The 19,356-nt window shown below is 37.2% G+C and overlaps 1 protein-coding gene across 1 annotated transcript in view; it reads left to right on the top strand.

Moving 5' to 3' along the window:
- ROBO1 (roundabout guidance receptor 1) overlaps positions 1-19,356 on the top strand; it is a 442,006-nt gene that overhangs the window by 287,880 nt on the left and 134,770 nt on the right. The window contains exon 3 of the mRNA XM_061134342.1: positions 16,224-16,381. Coding sequence (XP_060990325.1) covers positions 16,224-16,381 — 158 coding nt within the window. The remainder of the gene's footprint in view (positions 1-16,223; positions 16,382-19,356) is intronic.

Below are 19,356 nucleotides of genomic sequence, written 5' to 3'. Positions count from 1 at the left end.
CCAATATGCTACTACAGGAAATTCCAAGTGAACTTTTCAGCCAACACAATACATATCTGAACATCCTGAATCTGTCTATGGTGCACCTACAGAGCTGTAAAAACCTCCAGGGTGGTGAACACAAGACCAGTTCCAGGGTTCCTAATTTCAAAGCAGAGAATGGTGATTGGTTGATCAATAGTCAACAGCAAATCTTTCAAGCTTTATCCTCAAGCATATGGCATGAGGAGAAAGTTGGGTGTGAACTGGAATGAAATACAAGTTAAAAGAGTAAAATGAATAATATTAATATCAAATTTGCCACTTAAAAAAGAGTTTATATATCTATTTAAATAGGTCATGGTGGGTATTAATTCAGGGTGGTCTTTATGGTTTGTCATGTGTGTATGTGTGGTAAGGAACTGAGTTGTGTCCATCTCTTTTACAATCCCAAGGACTATAGCCCACCAGCCTCCTCTATCCATGGGGTTTTCCAGACCAGCATACCGGAATGGGTTGCCATGCCCTCCTTCCGGGGATCTTCCTGACCTGGGGATCAAACCCATGTCTCCCATGTCTCCTGCTTTGCAGGTGGACTCTTAACTGCTGAGCTACCAGGAAGCCCCCATATGGTTCATTAGATGCACTTAAAAAAGACACAGAAATTTTATTTTGAATTTATTGTTTACAATGTACCAGAAATTTTAAATTTTACCATCACTTAAACTTTCAAGTATCAGTTTTGAGATATCATAAGAATACATGGTCTTCCAAATGATTGGGAAGGGACCCCAGTACATGGGTTTGTGAGGATGAAGAAATTGGGCCTTGTTAGGTGGAGTAGAACAGCACGTAAATTGTGCCTTCATACAATTGAAATCATAGAGTTAGGACTTTAAAATAAAGAATTACACAGCAGCTTTTAACTGCTGTGGGCTTCCAGGGTAGCTCAAATGGTAAGGAATCTGCCTGCAGTGCGGGAGACCTGGGCTGGGAAGATCCCCCGGAGAAGGCAATGGCAACCCACTCCAGTATTTTTGCCTGGAGAATCCCGTGGACAGAGGAGCCTGGTGGGCTACCCATGGAGTCACAAAGAGTGACTCTTTTAACTGCTGTGAACTGACTTGAGATGCAACTTTGGCCACGTTTCTTATCATTGTCTCACTGGCTGGTTATGGCTCCCCAGGATTTAAACTGGCCCCCTGCACTGTGGATTGCTGGTGTTTTACAAAACTCACCAAAGATTTACCCTGAGGTTCAGATTAAGAACTGTGGAAATGTGCTCTCTATAAGAGGGAATGAGCCTCCATTGTAAACAGTTTTCATTTCCTTTGTCTGATGTGAAGAGAAACATAAACACAATAGCGGTAATTCATGATTCAAATTTTTTTTCAGTTCAGTTCAATGCTCAGTCTTGTCAGACTCTTTGCAAACCCATGGACTGCAGCACGCCAGGCCTCCCTGTCCATCACCAACGCCCAGAGTTTACTCCAAACTCATATCCATTGAATTGGTGATGCCATCCAACCATCTCATCCTCTGTCTTCCCCTTCTCCTCCTGCCTTCAATCTTTCCCAGCATCAGGGTCTTTCCAAATGAGTCAGGTCTTCGCATCAGGTGGCCAAAGTGTTGGAGTTTCAGCTTCAATATCAGTCTTTCCAATGAATATTCAGGACTGATTTCCTTTAGGATGGACTGGTTGGATCTCCTTGCAGTCCAAGGGACTCTCGAGAGTCTTCTCCAACACCACAGTTCAAAAGCTCAATTCTTCAGCGCTCAGCTTTCTTTATAGTCCAACTCTCACATTCATATATGACTGCTGGAAGATTTTTTTATAGAGTGACTTTTATTTTTATTGCATTGTTTTATCATGTTCAATAGTTGTTTCTTTGGCATCTGATACTTCTTGAGGAGGCGTGCATTTTATATTCTGTAAAACGTTGAAAGTTGTGGGTAAAGATAGCAATGGTAAATAAGAATTATAAAATGATTTGCTTCTCTACTAATTTAATCTCTGGTACCTTAAGGCAGGGCTTGTTAGCATGACTCTAGCTATCATGCGAAAATAGGTCTTAAACTTTGCCAAAGAGCTGAAGGCTGAGTGAATTCTCCCAGGGGCTGTGTAGTTTGTTAGGAAAAGGCAGTTCACACAGCTACACAATTGCGTGTTTGTTATATTCCTTGCAGAGTGAAAGCTCTGTTAGGTACTTGGCATTATTATTCTGAAGCCCCAGACAGCCTGAGATAGGGGAAGATATGAGGAATTAACAGATCTGAAACTGATTATGTTGGGAAATGGTAACAGTGATTTAGGGCAGATTGTCACCAATTAAAGACTTCTTTGTTTAGTGGATATGTCTGTGTGTGTGCTATTTAGAATTAGTTTTTTCCTGTCACTTAAATATTCCCTTCATTTGGAGTTGGGGGGAGGATGTTATAATAGGCAATTTAATTATGCTGCACTAAGATACATTAGTGAGAGTAGTTTGCTTGCTTTTTTTTTTTTTCATTTTGTTTTTGTTTTTAAATCCAATAGCTGTTTCTCTGGCTCTTTCTGATTACTGGAGAGGTTTTAATGAGATCATTTTAAACTGTGAGCATTTTGCTCCCCTGAGACTGTTACCAGTAGACTCCCCATAAAATCTGAAAACTGCTTTTAGCTCTTCTGTTTAGCTCTGGCACCTTGAGTTTGAGGGGGTAAAGAAACACGTGAATTTTTGTTTTGTTTTTTACAATCACCTTTTTTTTCCCCCAGCAAATATTTCAATTAGAAAACATTCTGGTCTTTCCAAGGCACTTAAAAAATGACTTTATGAAAGCAAGCTCTGAAAGTAATTGTTTCAAGATCTAGTCCTACTACGTCCAGTTGTTCATTTGTACAACCTTGAGTCCTGTTAGTGACTGACTTCCGGTCCTTGTATGCAGTTGAGGGTAACAGTGGAAGTGGGGGAGGCTGTACTTACAGTTTATAAACTTACGTCTTTAGAAGCTCATAGGCCTATTTTAGGCATTATCTTAAGTGCAAGGAATGAAAACTCCTCCACATTCCAGTTCTAAATGACAGTGTTTGAAATGGCACAAATGTGGAGTTCTTTTATAAACTGCTGAGGAGAGAAATTCAGATCTGAGTATCCATCTCCTAGAAGGCTAATAGTTATTGTTTAGTCACTAAGTTGTATCTGACTCCATTGCAACTTCTTGGACTGTAGCTGGCCAGGCTCCTCTGTCCATGGGATTTCCCAGGCTGGAGAGAATCCTGGAGTGAGATGCCATTTCCTTTTCCAGGGGATCCTCCCAACCCAGGGCCTGAAACTGGGTCTCCTGCATGTGCAGGCTCTTGTGTCCCACAGAATCCGGGTCTAAACATGAATCCAGGGTTATCACTTAACTAGCCACAGATAATATAGCTATAGGAGCAGGGGAAATGTACTTACCCTCTCGTATGTCAGTTTACCACTAGAACTGAATTTCTTGGCAGGACAGCCCCTGTTGGAGGAATGAAACAGTATCCCATTTATCTGTTTTGCACATGAAACTCTTCTGTAAAGTTTTGGTTGAACAAGGCACTCTGTGACCAAAAAAAGAAAAAAGAAGAGAAAAAACCCAAGTGCCTTGAAAGCAGAGATCAACAACGTCTTGTTTATCTTATTAGCCACCACCTCTCAGTGCAATGCCTAGTATTTTATTGAATGAATGACTAGATGAGTGAATCACATATTCTTAATAATTTCATGATTCAGAATTTTTCCAGTGTATTTTATCCTGCTTTAAGGATTTTGTAAACTTCTGACAAATGGGAATATTCTGATTATTCTAATTAGGTAATAATATTTATTATGTTGTTGATTATCTTATATTTAAATAGTAAATTAAGCTTACTTGATGGCAGTCCTGAGACATGCCCTAATGTTTTGAGTTGTTTTCTTTTCTGAACAAAATGACTAAGTGAGTTTTTACTAATTTGCTGCAAAGTATGGAGGTCAAAACAAAAGTTAATGATCATATATATCATATACCTCACTCATATATGGTCACATATATGAATATACATGTATAAAATCAAAGTAGAAGTTTTTCTCATATTTTCAGCTTAAAATTATATGCAGCAAACTAAATTAAAATTTGTCATCCTAATACATCAAAAAAGCAAGAGAGTTCCAGAAAAGCATCTATTTCTGCTTTATTGACTATGCCAAAGCCTTTGACTGTGTGGATCACAATAAACGGTGGAAAATTCTGAAAGAGATGGGAATAGCAGAGCACCTGACCTGCCTCTTGAGAAACCTGTATGCAGGTCAGGAAGCAACAGTTCGAACTTGACATGGAACAACAGACTGGTTCCAAATAGGAAAACATATACATCAAGACTGTATATTGTCACCCTGCTTACTTAACTTATATGCAGAATACATCATGAGAAACGCTGGGCTGGAGGAAGCACAAGCTGGAATCAAGATTGCCGGGAGAAATGTCAATAACCTCAGATATGCAGATGACACCACCCTTATGGCAGAAAGTGAAGAAGAACTAAAGAGCCTCTTGATGAAAGTGAAATAGGAGAGTGAAAAAGTTGGCTTAAAGCTCAATATTCAGAAAACTAAGATCATGGCATCCGGTCCCATCACTTCATGGCAGATAGATGGGGTAACAGTGGAAACAGTGGCTGACTTTATTTTTCTGGGCTCCAAAATCACTGCAGATGGTGATTGCAGCTGTGAAATTAAATGATGCTTACTTCTTGGAAGGAAAGTTATGACCAACCTAGATAGCATATTAAAAAGCAGAGACATTACTTTGCCAACAAAGGTCCGTCTAGTCAAGGCTATGATTTTTCCAGTTGTCATGTATGGATGTGAGAGTTGGACTGTGAAGAAAGCTGAGCACTGAAGAATTGATGCTTTTGAACTGTGGTGTTGGAGAAAACTCTTGAGAGTCCCTTGGTGTGCAAGGAGATCCAACCAGTCCATCCTAAATGAGATCAGTCCTGGGTGTTCATTGGAAGGACTGATGCTGAAGCTGAAACTCCAGTACTTTGGCCACCTGATGCAAAGAGCTGACTCATTTGAAAAGACCCTGATGCTGGGAATGATTGCGGGCAGGAGGAGATGGGGATGACACAGGATGAGATGGTTGGATGACATCACCGACTCGATGGACTTGGATTTGGGTAGACTCCAGGCGTTGGTTATGGACAGAGAGGCCTGGTGTGCTCTGGTTCATGGGGTCGCAAAGAGTCGACACAACTGAGCAACTGAACTAAACTGAACTGAATAATTATAATATAGATTAATTGATGGAGAGAGATGAGTTACCAATTGAGATTTGGAATATGGTGGCATAAAGGTTTAAACAGGTAAAATTGAGTCCTGCCTTAAATACTAAGGGGCAGAATTTAAAACCATAGTATTTTTTAATCTATAAAGAAATATTCTTATTAATCTCTTAAATTATCTAGTTTTATATATATTTTTAAGATGTATAATAATGTGTATATATATAAAATATATATATGCACATGTATATATACATGTGAAGATTTCCTAGGTGGCACAGTGGTACAGAATCCACCTGTCCATGCAGGAAACGCGGCTTCAATCCCTGGGTTGGGAGGATGCCCTTGGGTAGGAAATGGAAACCCACTCCAGTATCCTTACCTAGAGAATTCCATGGACAGAGGAGCTTGGTAGACTACAGTCCCTGGGGTCACAAAGAGTCAGACATGACTGAGCATCTAAGCACACACATATATTGTAATGTATACCTTAAATGGTATACGGTTATGTAACATATACTTTAAAATAGCATGCTCAAAAAAAAAAGAAAAACAAATAAAATAGCATGTTCAGTTCCTCGAAACATTAACCTGGGTATCATTTTTGGCATCTTTCTTTCAACTTCAGTCACTCAAGAAGCTATTTTGTTTTTTACTTCTAGCACATATCTCATTTTCCTTTTGCACTTATTCTGTGTCATTGTAGTTGTGTAAAACATCCTCATTTTTTCCCTTAATTACTACAATTGGTCTGTCCACTTCAGTTCTTATTTCCCTCTTCCTTTCATTGTCAGAGCCACTAAAATGAATATTTAAGTATGGTAATTCCAGCCTGCTTAAAAACCACTGAAGTGGCTTTCCATGGGATTGGAAGTAAAAGCTGAACCTTTGTCAGAAATGCTGTGGGTAGTAAATCTGGTACCCCCTTCCCCTACCAATGTCGTGGTGTACCGTCAACCTGTCCTACTAGGCAGAGTGTGAGTTTTTTAAAGACTCTTTCTTCAACCTAGATTATTTCCCCTGCCTGCAGTTCACTTCTCTAGGATAAGTTCTACTCATTTTTCAGGCTTCAGTTTAACTGTTGTTTAAATTATGTCCCTTATTAGTTTCTCACACGGCAGTACTGTTCTTTTCCTTCATGGCATGTATCACTTTTATAGTTGTATATCTGTGTGTGGGTTTAGTTGACTATTGTCTGTCTCTCCCTGATACCTTGGTCACTATTAACGTAGGACTTCTCCTAATGTTAGCGCTCTTTCAGATGCTTAGCTTCAGAATACTTAGCTTCAGAAGGTGTATGGTAAACATTTATGTTCTGAATGCTTGCTACGTCTTGGGCATTGTTTTAGGCACTGGTAACGCAGATTGATAAAAACAAACTTCTTGTTTTCATGGAGTTGACAGTTAAATACAAAAAGCCAGACAGTAAATAGATAAGTATATTCCTTTGATCAAGGACTATCACAGTGCAGGATGCTAAGCAGAAAGTTGGATTTTATGAGAGAAAGAACACATGTCTCTCTTGCCCCAATCAGGGTCCCATACCTCAGATAGCCTCATTCTGTCTGTGTTTTTTTAACCCTGCCAGGCTACTACTGAATATGACTTTTGCTCTGGCACTTAGAAACCCTCATCAATGGCATTCTTTGTCCTCCTTTCCACTTGTACCAGCAGCTGAGAAATTTGGCAATTCCTTACGTAGTGAGTAATAGTAATACTTCTTTGCAGATGTAATGCACTATATAAATGGCAAGTCCTGTATAAACACTAAATAATTAGTCTTTGTAATAACCCTAATAAAATAGGGTGTAAAATTCTCTGTTTTGTGAGGAAATAACTGAGCCATTGTGAATATATCTATTAAAATTGTGGGCTAGTAGCGGGATACATGTGGTTACTCTGAAATCCCTGACTTCTGTTTTTTTGACTCCTAAATAAGCGCTATCTACAAATGGTGTTTTACAAATGCTGCATTTTTCATTAATAAATCCATTTAGATTATAGTTGAAAGTGTGTAAAATTCAAACATCTAGTAAGCTACTGACAACTTTAAGTGAGAACATATGATTTTAGTAACCTAACTCTGGCAGTTCATTTTTTAAATGATCTCCCAGATAGCAAGTCTGTTGAATATTAACTGTTTAAGTGTTGATACTTATTGAGGCACATACACCTTTCCCTGGAATGCATCATGGGTTTAATGTAAGTCGAGTATGTGATGTGAGTTGAGTATGCCAAACTTCCCTCCTCTCTGTCTTGATGACTTGTTGCCAGTGTAATAAACTCTAGGGTGCATCTTGAACCACACGTGAGTCCTGAAGTTGAATAATGAAACCAGAAAGCAATGACTGCAACGAGCCATGAGGACTTTTCCTAGAAAGTGTCACCATTTTGCTGCCCATGCTTCTGCAGAATGGGAATGTAGTTTCAGCTTGGACCCATCCTGGAATTCTAGTCATTAAAAGAGCAAGGATGGCTTGTCCCCATTGCTGCCACCCAGCAGGGCACAGAGGCATACAGTTGTGTTTAAGCCTGTTGCTCCATTCTGTGTTGTTTAAAACAAAAACCATTGGTATAGACATATATACACTATTGATACTGTGTATAAAATAGATAACATGAGAACCTGCTGAATAGCCCAGGGAACCCAACTCAGTGTTCTGTGGTGACCTAAATGGGCAGGAAGTCCAAAAAGGAGGGGATATACATGTATACACATATATATAGGTGATTCACTTTGCTGTAGAGTAGAAATTAACACAATATTGTAAAGGAACTATACTCCAATAATTCTTTTTAAAGAACAAAGCAAAAAATAATATATTACTATTAATGACTTTCATTTTGGTATTAACTTCTCTATTTGCAGGGCTCTGTATTCACTGCTAGTTAAGACTGAGTGATACTGGAAATCAATCCTTCAGTTCAGTCCAGTTCAGACTCTCAGTCGTGTCTGACTCTTTGCGACCCCTTGAATCGCAGCACGCCAGGCCTCCCTGTCCATCACCAACTCCTGGAGTTGACTCAAACTCATGTCCATCGAGTCAGTGATGCCATCCAGCCATCTCATCCTCTGTCGTCCCCTTCTCCTCCTGCCCCCAATCCCTCCCAGCATCAGGGTCTTTTCCAGTGAGTCAACTCTTCGCATGAGGTGACCAAAGAATGAGTTTCAGCTTCAGCATCAGTCCTTCCAATGAACACCCAGGACTGATCTCATTTAGGATGGACTGGTTGGATCTCCTTGCAGTCCAAGGGACTCTCAAGAGTCTTCTCCAACACCACAGTTCAAAAGCATCAATTCTTTGGCACTCAGCTTTCTTCACAGTCCAACTCTCACATCTATACATGACCACTGGAAAAACCATAGCCTTGACTAGACGGACCTTTGTTGGCAAAGTAATGTCTCTGCCATCTTTACTATATTACTTTTTCAGAATGTATACTTTTTTATTTAAGTACTGCTTTCTTATGGTAGAGCATAAGAGGTTTGTGAATCTTTAAAAGCTTCAGGAGTTGAGAAAATAAGTGCTTTAAACAGCATATTTTCTTCCAGGATCTTAAGCAAAGCATAATTTAAGGTTTCAAAATAGAGTTGCATGCTATAAATATCACAAGTGGGAGATGATGTAATTATTGAAGAGCATTCATAAATATATATTCAAATTTTAAAAAGTAAATGTGCACCCTTTTAGAAACAATCATGACTAAATCATAACTTTATACAGAATTGATGTGTGCATGCATGACTTTAAAAATCAAATGCCTTAGCTTTAGAATATGATGCTATAAAGATAATACTTCATGAAAGATTATTTTATATATTATCATTTTAGTTTTTTCATTTGGTTAAAATATCTTTCTGTACATTCATCCTTTTGTTGAAATGCTTTTATAAGTTTGGAATATAGAGTAAGTTTTGTAAGTTTTATAACTTACAAGTTTATAAGTTTTATAAGTTTGGAATTATGATTTTATTTTGAGAAATGTTAAGGTGTTTTGAAAACTTTTGTACCCCAGATAACACTTTGCTCTTCTGGGTAATGTTGTGAGCTTAAAAAATAGGAATGCAAATAGTTATAAAAGCATTGTTGATACACTTCCATAGCTGGATCCTAAAGGGTATATCTGAGTACAAAGTAACCTGCAGTAAATCTTACTGAATGATGACCATACAATCTTATTGTATGATGTATAATCTTAACTATTTCCTGACAAGGTTAAGATTAATGTTGTTTCTTGACCTACTTCCCCATTTATGTCAACTGCACTGCAAGAAAAATACAAAGCCTATGCCAGTTGTCATAAAAGCTTGGCACAGATACCAAGCACAAAGTATGTGCTCAGTACAAATGTGTTAAAATGGGAATGATAGTTATTTTAAAATTAAGTACCATTTACTTGTGTTAACTAGGCATTTAGATAGAGAACTGAAAGTGTCAAAGGGTAATATAATCTCTGCCAGTTAAAGACAAGATAAGCAATTAGTGATTTTGAAAGCAGTTGAAGTGGTACATTGTAACCCAGGCAGCCTGTCTCTGAGCATGCTTGAAGTTGTCCTCTTTGGGAATATACTTCCTCATTTACTTTCTCCTCAACTATGCCCTATTTTTAAGGGTTTCATTCATTTTTTTTTTTCTTTCCCCTGTCAACAGCTTACTCCTATTTGCTGTGAGGCTTCATTTCACTGACACAGTAGTCTTTTTAAATAGAAAGACAAAAATCCCAGGACTGCATATTATCTTCCTCTGCTTTTCCCAAGACACTCACTTCTAATTAAAATGTCCATATTTAATTAAAATGCATACTATTGTGCAGCTTTTCCAATCATTTTGTTGTTGAAATAGAAGAATAAAAGCATGACATATGTAGTAAAAGTGTGACACATGTCTTCTGAATGATTTCTAATTCTCAGTATGCCATTTAAAATACACATTGGCCTCTTCCAAACGTGGAAAAGTCTCAGAAAATACGAAAATACAGAATATATTCAGAGGTAGCCGTTTGTTTAAGTGTCAAGAAGGATATTTCTCATGCAATTTCTGTTCTAAAGGGAAAAGGCTGAAGTATTCATTATAGCTATGTATTTAGAATTGGGCACATGCTACTAAGACTAAATGTAATCAAGTTGATCAAAAAGTGTCCTTGATAGACTCTGCTCCTATCTTTATTAGTTCCTTATTCGTAAAATGAAACTAATAAGGTCACTTTTTGATAGCTTTGGTATGAGGATTAAATGAGTGGATACCTGCCATGGCTCCTTATATAGTAAGTGTCCAATAAATGTCATTCATTGCTAACATTATTATTATACTGCTAACATTATCATTATTATTATTTATGTGATGAGCTTCTCTCCTCCTGAGACTTAGATGATTAATTTCTAAAAGAAGAAGTTCGCATTCCACATCTCTTAGTCCCCTAACTACACCAGGAGAAGGCAATGGCACCCCACTCCAGTACTCTTGCCTGGAAAATCCCATGGACGGAGGAGCCTGGTCAGCTGCAGTTCATGGGGTTGCGAAGAGTCGGACACGACTGAGTGGCTTCACTTTAACTACACCAAGATTCTGAGATTCACGTAACCAGAGTATTATAGTTCACAGCTGTTCACCACATGATTAGGAAACAAAATCAATTTTAGGAGCATTTGAGCCTCAACAAAATCGGGAAGTCATGAGACTGCAGTGCACTGATGTACAATCACTGGTAAATCAAACTTTCTGTAATAATGAAGTGGATTTGCTGCAAATAAATTAGACAGGAAAATTGCATTTTACAGTAAAATGGTGACAAGTAAAACATTTTAAAAAGAGAACTGCCTTGAAAATCAGGATGCACATGTTCTCTTTTGGTCTCTTCCTGACAAATAACACAGGCTAGTGACAAAGTTGGGACTCAGTTGCCTCTAATTGTGGGATGAATTACATGTTATCAAAGACCACTGCCCTTTCTGTAATTTTATGCTTCATTCAGTTCTAAGATTTCCCACAATGTGTGTGTTGCAAATATTAAAATCTCCATAATACTTAAAGTTTCTGTTTAACTTATTTTTTCACTTTGCCACGTGTCTTTTCAATATTAGCCAAATAGGTTGCCAAGTCACCACTGAATTTTAGAAACTTTTTCTGAAAACATATTCAGTTAATCTGAGAACTGCATTACAATTGATGTATGGCTTTTCAAAAAGAAAAATGATTATATGTTTTGTTTTAAAGAATAAACTTTTAACTGGTCATTCTTTTTAAACCAAAAAGTTTCCTGAGAGACAAAGATTCGGTGAAGCTTATGTTTTTTTTTTTTTCCCCAATTTAACAGAATGAAGAAAAATGAAAAGGAGTTGAGCCAAATGACATGTACCAACCTGTAAACATAAAACAATTAGATAAATATGGAAGACATATAATAATTAGACGGAACTGGGATTTAACAGTTTTTAAGTGACATATACTTGAATCTATTATATATGCTATTTACTGTCTTTTAATATTTAAATTGATATTAAATCTTGTTTTCAAAAGTTAGTCCCATATTTTAAAATTTCATACTATTCAAGTCAAAAAACATTTGAAAATATACATTTCAATCAATAGAGAAGTTAAAGAAAAGGAGATTTTTTAAGAAATATCTATTTGTGATTTTACTCATGGATATGATTGATTTTTCTGCCAAGACATTGCCAATCACTTGAATTCAGTTTTTATTTTAATCACTTAAATACACACATGAATTAAGAAAATTGGATAATTTAACTAAAAGTTCATATAATTTTATAATGTGACACATACTTTCTTTTTTTTCCCCCAAAGGAAATGTTCAGGACAAGTAAGAAGAAAAGCTGCTTTTATAGAAGAGAGAAAAAAACTTAATTTCATAACTTTATGCAATGTTGGCTGTAGCCATTGGCAATGCTGGAGTTTTATGTTTTACAGCTGCAAAAATAATTACATGAGCATTATCTAAGCAACGATCTTTAATGGATTACATTTTGTTAGCTTTTCATTATATACTGTAAAAACCCAAAAAACATAGTAAATGGAAAAAAAATCCTTGATTTATCTGACTTAGACCTTTGATATTTTTGAAAGACATTTTATTATTCATTGGTTTATTTGAGATATGATCTCAATTTGTAAATAAAATATAGTGTTACTAAATTGGGTTTTAGCTCACCAAGCAGAAAAGTTGTACAAATTATTTATTTTTATTTGAAAATTATGTTACTTTTGCATGTATCAAGAGTTTTAAATTTTTTCAGAAGTCTTATCTTAGATTAATAATGTGATCCAGCAAAAGCACATGCTATTTGTTAAGGTCAATTCATTTGCTTTTTTTATAAACCTTACATTTTATTTGTGGCATATTCTTAACTCATAATAGTAACGCAAGTTCATAGATGGTAGAAGTCTTTGTACTCTGTTCATTTATAATGTGCTAACAGGAGCTGCAAGTTTCAGTTCAACATGGTTTATCTTTGTCTCTATATAATAGATATTTTATTACAATTAAATATTGTATCTACTGAAGTTAGACTTACAGCAGTGTGGTGTGATCATATTTCCTTTTACTCTTCTTTCCAAAGATGGAGAGACAAGTCTCCTCCTTAAGTGGTATTTCCAAGTGTTAATATTGTTCTGTTGTGCCCAGGTTTTCTTAATAGATAGATGAAAAAAATGGTTTGGTTTGAGTGGATATTATGGCTTACTCAGATATATGCACACAGTTAGCTGGCATCAAGGAGGGAAAAGCAGAGAATGGCAAGAATAAAGTATTAGGATTTTGTAAGCCTCTAAGCTTATTTGTGGGTTTGAAACCAAAATTTAACAGTGACTTTTGAAATCATAGGTTTTTTTTCATTGTCGTACTTCATCCATGAAAATATTTTAAAATGCCATTGAAATGGAAAGACATTCATTCCAGTACAGAGTTGTAGTATCAGATATTTAACTCAATAGATTTTTAAAGATAAATAATATTTATCATTTCAAATCTATGTACTTAACATACCAATGAACATTTTGAGTATCAGATTAAACTACTAAAATTAGTCACCTTTTATTATACATTGGGGGAAAATGGGAGAAAGGTAGCTAACATTTTTGGACTTATTGAAGTGTGCATCTGCATGCCTGCTTTGTAAACATGGAAACAAAGTATTAAGTAATGTGTTTGAGTTTACCTACTCTGTAAGCAGCAGAGCTGTGATTTCAGACTAATGCCAAAAATTATGATTTCTTGATGTTAACAAGATAATGAGGACAGTTATACTTTATTAACTCTTTTTCAAATACGTGTCTGATTTCCACATTTTATTCCAATAATCACAAACTGAATAATGCTGTTTCAGAGTTTGTTAGTATTATATTAGTGTCCATTTGAGCTTATAGTATGAACAGTTTCCTCTTCTGAAAAATATGTTTAGTAATATAAATGATGTTGATAATATCTCTCATTCTGAGCAGGTTTGAGAATTAAATAAAATAATATTTTGTTGTTGTTGCTTCGTCACCCAGTCATGTCCAGCTGTTTGTGACCCCATGGACTGCAGGACGCCAGGCCTCCCTGTCCCTCATCATGTCCTGAAGTTTGCCCAAGTTCACGTTCATTGCATTGGAGGTGCCTTCCAGCCATCTCATCCTCTGATGCTCTCTTCTCTCCTTCTGCCCTCAATCTTCCCCAGCATCAGGGACTTTTCCAATGAGTCATCTGTTCACATCAGATAACCAAAATACGGGAACTTCAGCTTCAGCATCAGTCCTTCCAGTGAATATTCAGGGTTGATCTCCCTTAAGATTGACTGGTTTGATCTTCTTGCTGTCCAGGGGACTTTCAGGAGGCTTTTCCAGCACCACCGTTTGAAGGCATCAATTCTTTGGTGTCCTGGCTTCTTTACAGTCCAACTCTCACAACCATTCTTGACCACTGAGAAGACCATAGCCTTGATTATACAGACCTTTGTCGGCAGAGTAATGTCTCTGCTTTTCAACACACTGTCTACGTTTGTCATCACTTTCCTGCCAAGAAGCAATTGTCTTCTGATTTCATGGCTGTAGTCACCGTCCACAGTTATTTTGGAGCCCAAGAAGAGGAAATTTGTCACTACTTCCACCTTTTCCCCTTCTATTTGCCATGCAGTAATGGGGCTGGATGCCATAATCTTAGTTTCTTTTTTAATATTTAAATTTTATTTATTTTATTTTATTTAATATTTAGTCTTAAGCCTTCTCTTTCACTCTCCTCCTTTACTCTCATCTTTAGTTCCTTTAGTTTAGGTTCTTTAATTCCTCTTTGCTTTCTGCCATTAGAGTGGTATAATTCACATATCTGAGGTTGTTGATATTTCTCCTGCCTATCTTGATTCCAACTTGTAACTCATCCAGCCCAGCATTTCTCATGATGTGCTCAGTGTATTGGTTAAACAAACAGGGTGACCACAGACAGCCCTATCATACTCCTTTCTCAATCTTGGACCAATCAGTTGTTCCATACAGGGTTCTAACTGTTGCTTCTTGCTCCGCAGACAGCTTTCTCAGAAGACAGGTATTCCCATCTCTCTAAGGGTAGTTTGTCATGATCCACACAGTCAAAGGCTTTAGCATAGTCGATGAAACAGAGATAGATGTTTTTCTGAATTCCCCTTGCTTTCTCTATAATCCAACAAATGTTGGCAATTTGATCTCTAGTTCCTCTTCCTTTTCTACACCCAGGTTGGACATCTGTAAGTTCTTGGTTCTCATAATGCTGAATCCTAGCATGCAAGATTTTAAGCATGCTCTTAACTAGCAGGGTAGATGAGTGATTGTCCAATGGTTAGCACATTCTTTGATACTACCCTTCTTGAGAACTGGGATGAGGATTGACCTTTTCTAGTCCTGTGGCCACTGCTGTTTCTTCCAGATTTGCTGACATAATGAATGCAAAACCTTGATGGCATCATCCTTTAGGGATTTGAATAGTTCTGCTGGAATTCGATCACATTCACTAGCCTTATTAACATCAGTGCTTCTTAAGGCTCACTTGACTTCTCACTCCAGAATGTCTGGCTCTGGGTGACTAACTTCACCACCATGGTAATCCAGTTCATTAAGATCTTTTTTATATATGTCTTCCATGTGTTCTTTCCATCTCTTCTTAACCCCTTCAGCATCTACTAGGTCTCTGCCATTTGTATCCTTTATTGTGCCCATCTTTGGGTGGAATGCTCCCTTGATGTTTCCAGTTTTCCTGAAGAGGTCTCTAGTCTTTCTGCTTTTGTTGTTTTCTTCTATTATTAATATGTACCCCCGACCAAATCCACAAAAACTTAAAAGTACGGAACTCCAAAATGACATTGTTGGTAGCAATGCTGGTGTCATCACTGCTGCCTTTTAACATTTGCCCCTCACTTACTCAGTGATAATGGAAAAACACACAGTATTTTGAATTTAATAATTTTGCAAATATGTCTAAGGTATTTATAATGGGCATATTTAAATTGTAGTGATTAGATACTCTAATACACTAGTTTGCAATATCTTTAAAATACCTCAATCAGATCCATGTTGGAAGTATATTTTACTTTAATATTTTTGCTTGCATGTATATGTATTCATTTAATAATAGAAAGCATCACCCCAATGTGTCATGTAAGTAAAAGGAGGGTTCAATTATATTCATTAGTACATGGATGAGAAAATGTGGGCAGTAGGCAGAGAAGAAATGCAAGTAATAGATAAGCCAGATGCTGTCAGGGCACTAGGCAGCAGAAAACACTTGCCCACTGGCCTATGAAGAATATCAAATTATCCCCATTGTGTGTGTAAGGCCAGATATCATTATTAAACTGCATACGTCTGTAAGTAGATATAGATTTTCCAAGATGTATTGAGATAGCTATTAGTAGTCGTTTACTGTAATAAATATCTCCTTTGTGAAGTTCAGAGATAAGGGCTGTATATATCACCATTGACTGTAATGATTTAATCTTGTTCTACAGTACTACGGGATGACTTCAGACAAAACCCTTCCGATGTCATGGTGGCCGTGGGAGAGCCTGCCGTGATGGAATGTCAGCCCCCACGAGGCCATCCCGAACCCACCATTTCATGGAAGAAAGATGGCTCTCCACTGGATGATAAAGATGAAAGAATAACTGTGAGTATTTAATTCAGCAGTGGGGAACATTTATAAATCTAACTGTATGGATCTCCAACAAAGAAAGAGAGAAAAACGTGGATTCTTTTAAACACAGGACTGCAACAGTGCTCATTTTTAATTCTTCTTTAAAAGAAATGTTTTCGTTCTCCCTGTATTGACATAAATATAAAAGGAATATGCATGTTGTTTAGTTTGCTACTCAGTAAAATAAAACTATGATTTCAGTGTCTGAGAGTTAACACTTTTATGTATGACATAATTATTTTAGTAACTCTGGGCATATCCCATTTCTAGATGTTATAGCAAAAAATTATAAATAGAATTCAGAAATACAGTATAATTTCCAGAAAGCTTCTTAAGTCACTTCAGAATTTTTATCTTTCTCCTTTTTAAATTGCTTTTGTGTTCTAGAGTTTGATGTCATTTCTGAAAAGTAAAATCTTATTCTGAATGATGGTTAATGATGGATTGACCTCATTGCAAAATAAAGTAATGCGACCAGATTATTGGATTTTGAATTTCTGCTGTGATATGAGTAGAGAGTAAGCTATCTATAATAAGTAATGATGCTTTTTTCCCCCTTATTAACAGCAATTCTATGAGACTTCTTTGCTTTTTCTGTCTTACAAGGAATTGACCAAAGTACCTAAGTAACGGAACTCTCATTGATTGTATGATTGTACAGTATTCTCATTTACTGTTTTTTTGTTTTGTTTTGTTTTGTTCATGTTGGTGTTGTTCAGTTGCTCAGTCATGTCTGAATCTTTGCGACCTCATGGACTGCAGCATGCAAGGCTTCCCAGTCCTTCACCATCTCTGGGAGCTTGTTCACCCTCATGTCCGTTGAGTCAGTGATGCCATCCAACCATCTCATCCTCTGTCCTCTGTCATCCCCTTCTCATTCTGCCCTCAATCCCTCCCAGCATCAGGGTCTTTTCTAATGAGTCAGCTCTTTGCATCAGGTGGCCAAAGTATTGGAGCTTCAGCTTCATCATCAGCCCTTCTAATGAATCCTCAGGATTGATTTCCTTTTGGATTGACTGCTTTGATATCCTTGTGAATTTATGCACCAAGATTTAAAGTTTCCCAGGAGAATGTGTGTGTAAAGCAAAGGTTTTCGCTAATGTTGAAGAAAAAAGTTATAATAATCATAATCCTAATAAATGCTTGTACTGTTTCTGAACAACTAGTTAGCAGATCAGTATGAAAATTAAGTAGTTGAAAAAAGAGAGAGAGAGAAGTTGTGGTGGACAGGGATTTAGAGACCTTATATATAGTAAAGCAAACATTTTTTTTCTGCACTGATCTGAATTAGCTTGAGCTTCTCAAATGAATTTTTTTAATTTTAGGAATTAGTGTGAGAAGGACCTAGCTCTACCTTTATGAGATGCTGAAAAACCACATAGCAAAGTGGCTTCTGATGTCTCATATGCGGAAACACTGTTTTGGGGAAAAAGAATCAAGAGCACAGGGGAATAGAGTTTAGGGCCAAATGCTACTTTTGTTAATGATAACAGATTCCTTTTAGACTTATGCAAAATTAATATAATTTTTCCCTTTAAAAATATATTTTAAGTCATTTGATGATTCTTATCTGTAATTTCCATTTCCCTCCCTAATAATACAAACTCCTTAACGTCATTATTATCCATCTCCTCCTCAGCTGTTTCCTGATTACCTGTTTGTGTTTAATACAAATTAATGATAAATTTCTCAGCATTGGAGATGCAGCATTAACAGGATTCTGGCAATGCCCTTCTGAAGCTATACTCTGTGATTAATTATACAGGGAGAACCATAATAGATAGTATAACATGTAGTATATTAGACTATAATAAGTCCTACAAAAATAATGATGTGGTAAACAGATTAATTAGGATTAGGGTAGAATTTCAATTTTAAATATTAATAGAGGACAAGAAATGTTTCACATAAAGATGTGAAAAAGACTGAGGGAGGGATAAAGAGAGAGTGCTCAGACAAAATAGTAGGTTCAAAGACCCTAAGTCAGGATGTACCTCTAACATTCAAAACAAAAGGCAGAACAGTCATTGTGGGTGGAGCAGAATGAGCAAAGGGAGATTTGTAGGCGATGGCATCAAGGATGACAACTAGTCATAAAAAAGAATGAAATAGCAAAATGGTTGCCGCTGTTGTTCAGTTGCTTATTTGTGTCCGACTCTTTGCAACCCATGAATTGCAGGATGCCAGGCTTCTCTTTGGCCCCCACTCCAGTACTCTTGCCTGGAAAATCCCACGGACGGAGGAGCCTGGTAGGCTGCAGTCCATTGGGTCGCTAAGAGTCGGACATGACTGAGCGACTTCACTTTCACTTTTCACTTTCATGCATTGGAGAAGGAAATGGCAACCCACTCCAGTGTTCTTGCCTGGAGAATCCCAGGGACGGGGGAGCCTGGTGGGCTGCCGTCTATGGGGTCGCACAGAGTCGGACACGACTGAAGTGACTTAGCAGCAGCAGCAGCAGGCTTGTCTGTCCATCACTGTCTCCCTAAGTTTGTTCAAACTCATGTCTATTTAGTCAGTGCTGCCATCCAACCATCTCATTTTCTGTCCCCCACTTCTCCTCTTGCCCTCAATTTTTCCCAGCATCAGGGTTTTTTTTTTCAGTAAGTCAGCTCTTCACATCAGGGAGCTAAACTATTGGAGCTTCAGCTTTAGCATCAGTCCTTCCAATGAATATTCAGGATCGATTTCCTTTAGGACTGACTGGCTGGATCTCCTTGCAGTCCAAGGGATTCTCAAGAGTCTTCTCCAGCATTATAGTTTGAAAGTGTCAATTCTTCGGCACTCAGCCTTCTTTATGGTCCAGCTCTCATATCCATATGTGACTACTGGAAAAACCATACCTTTAACTATATGAAGCTTTGTCAACAAAGCAATGTCTCTGCTTTTTAATACACTGTCTAGCTTTGTCATAGCTATTCTTCCAAGTAACAAGTATCTTTTAATTT

This window comes from Dama dama, chromosome 31 (genome assembly GCF_033118175.1).
Source record: "Dama dama isolate Ldn47 chromosome 31, ASM3311817v1, whole genome shotgun sequence".
In the NCBI taxonomy this organism is placed as follows: Eukaryota; Metazoa; Chordata; class Mammalia; order Artiodactyla; family Cervidae; genus Dama; species Dama dama.
This window is presented reverse-complemented; position numbering and strand designations above follow the sequence as displayed.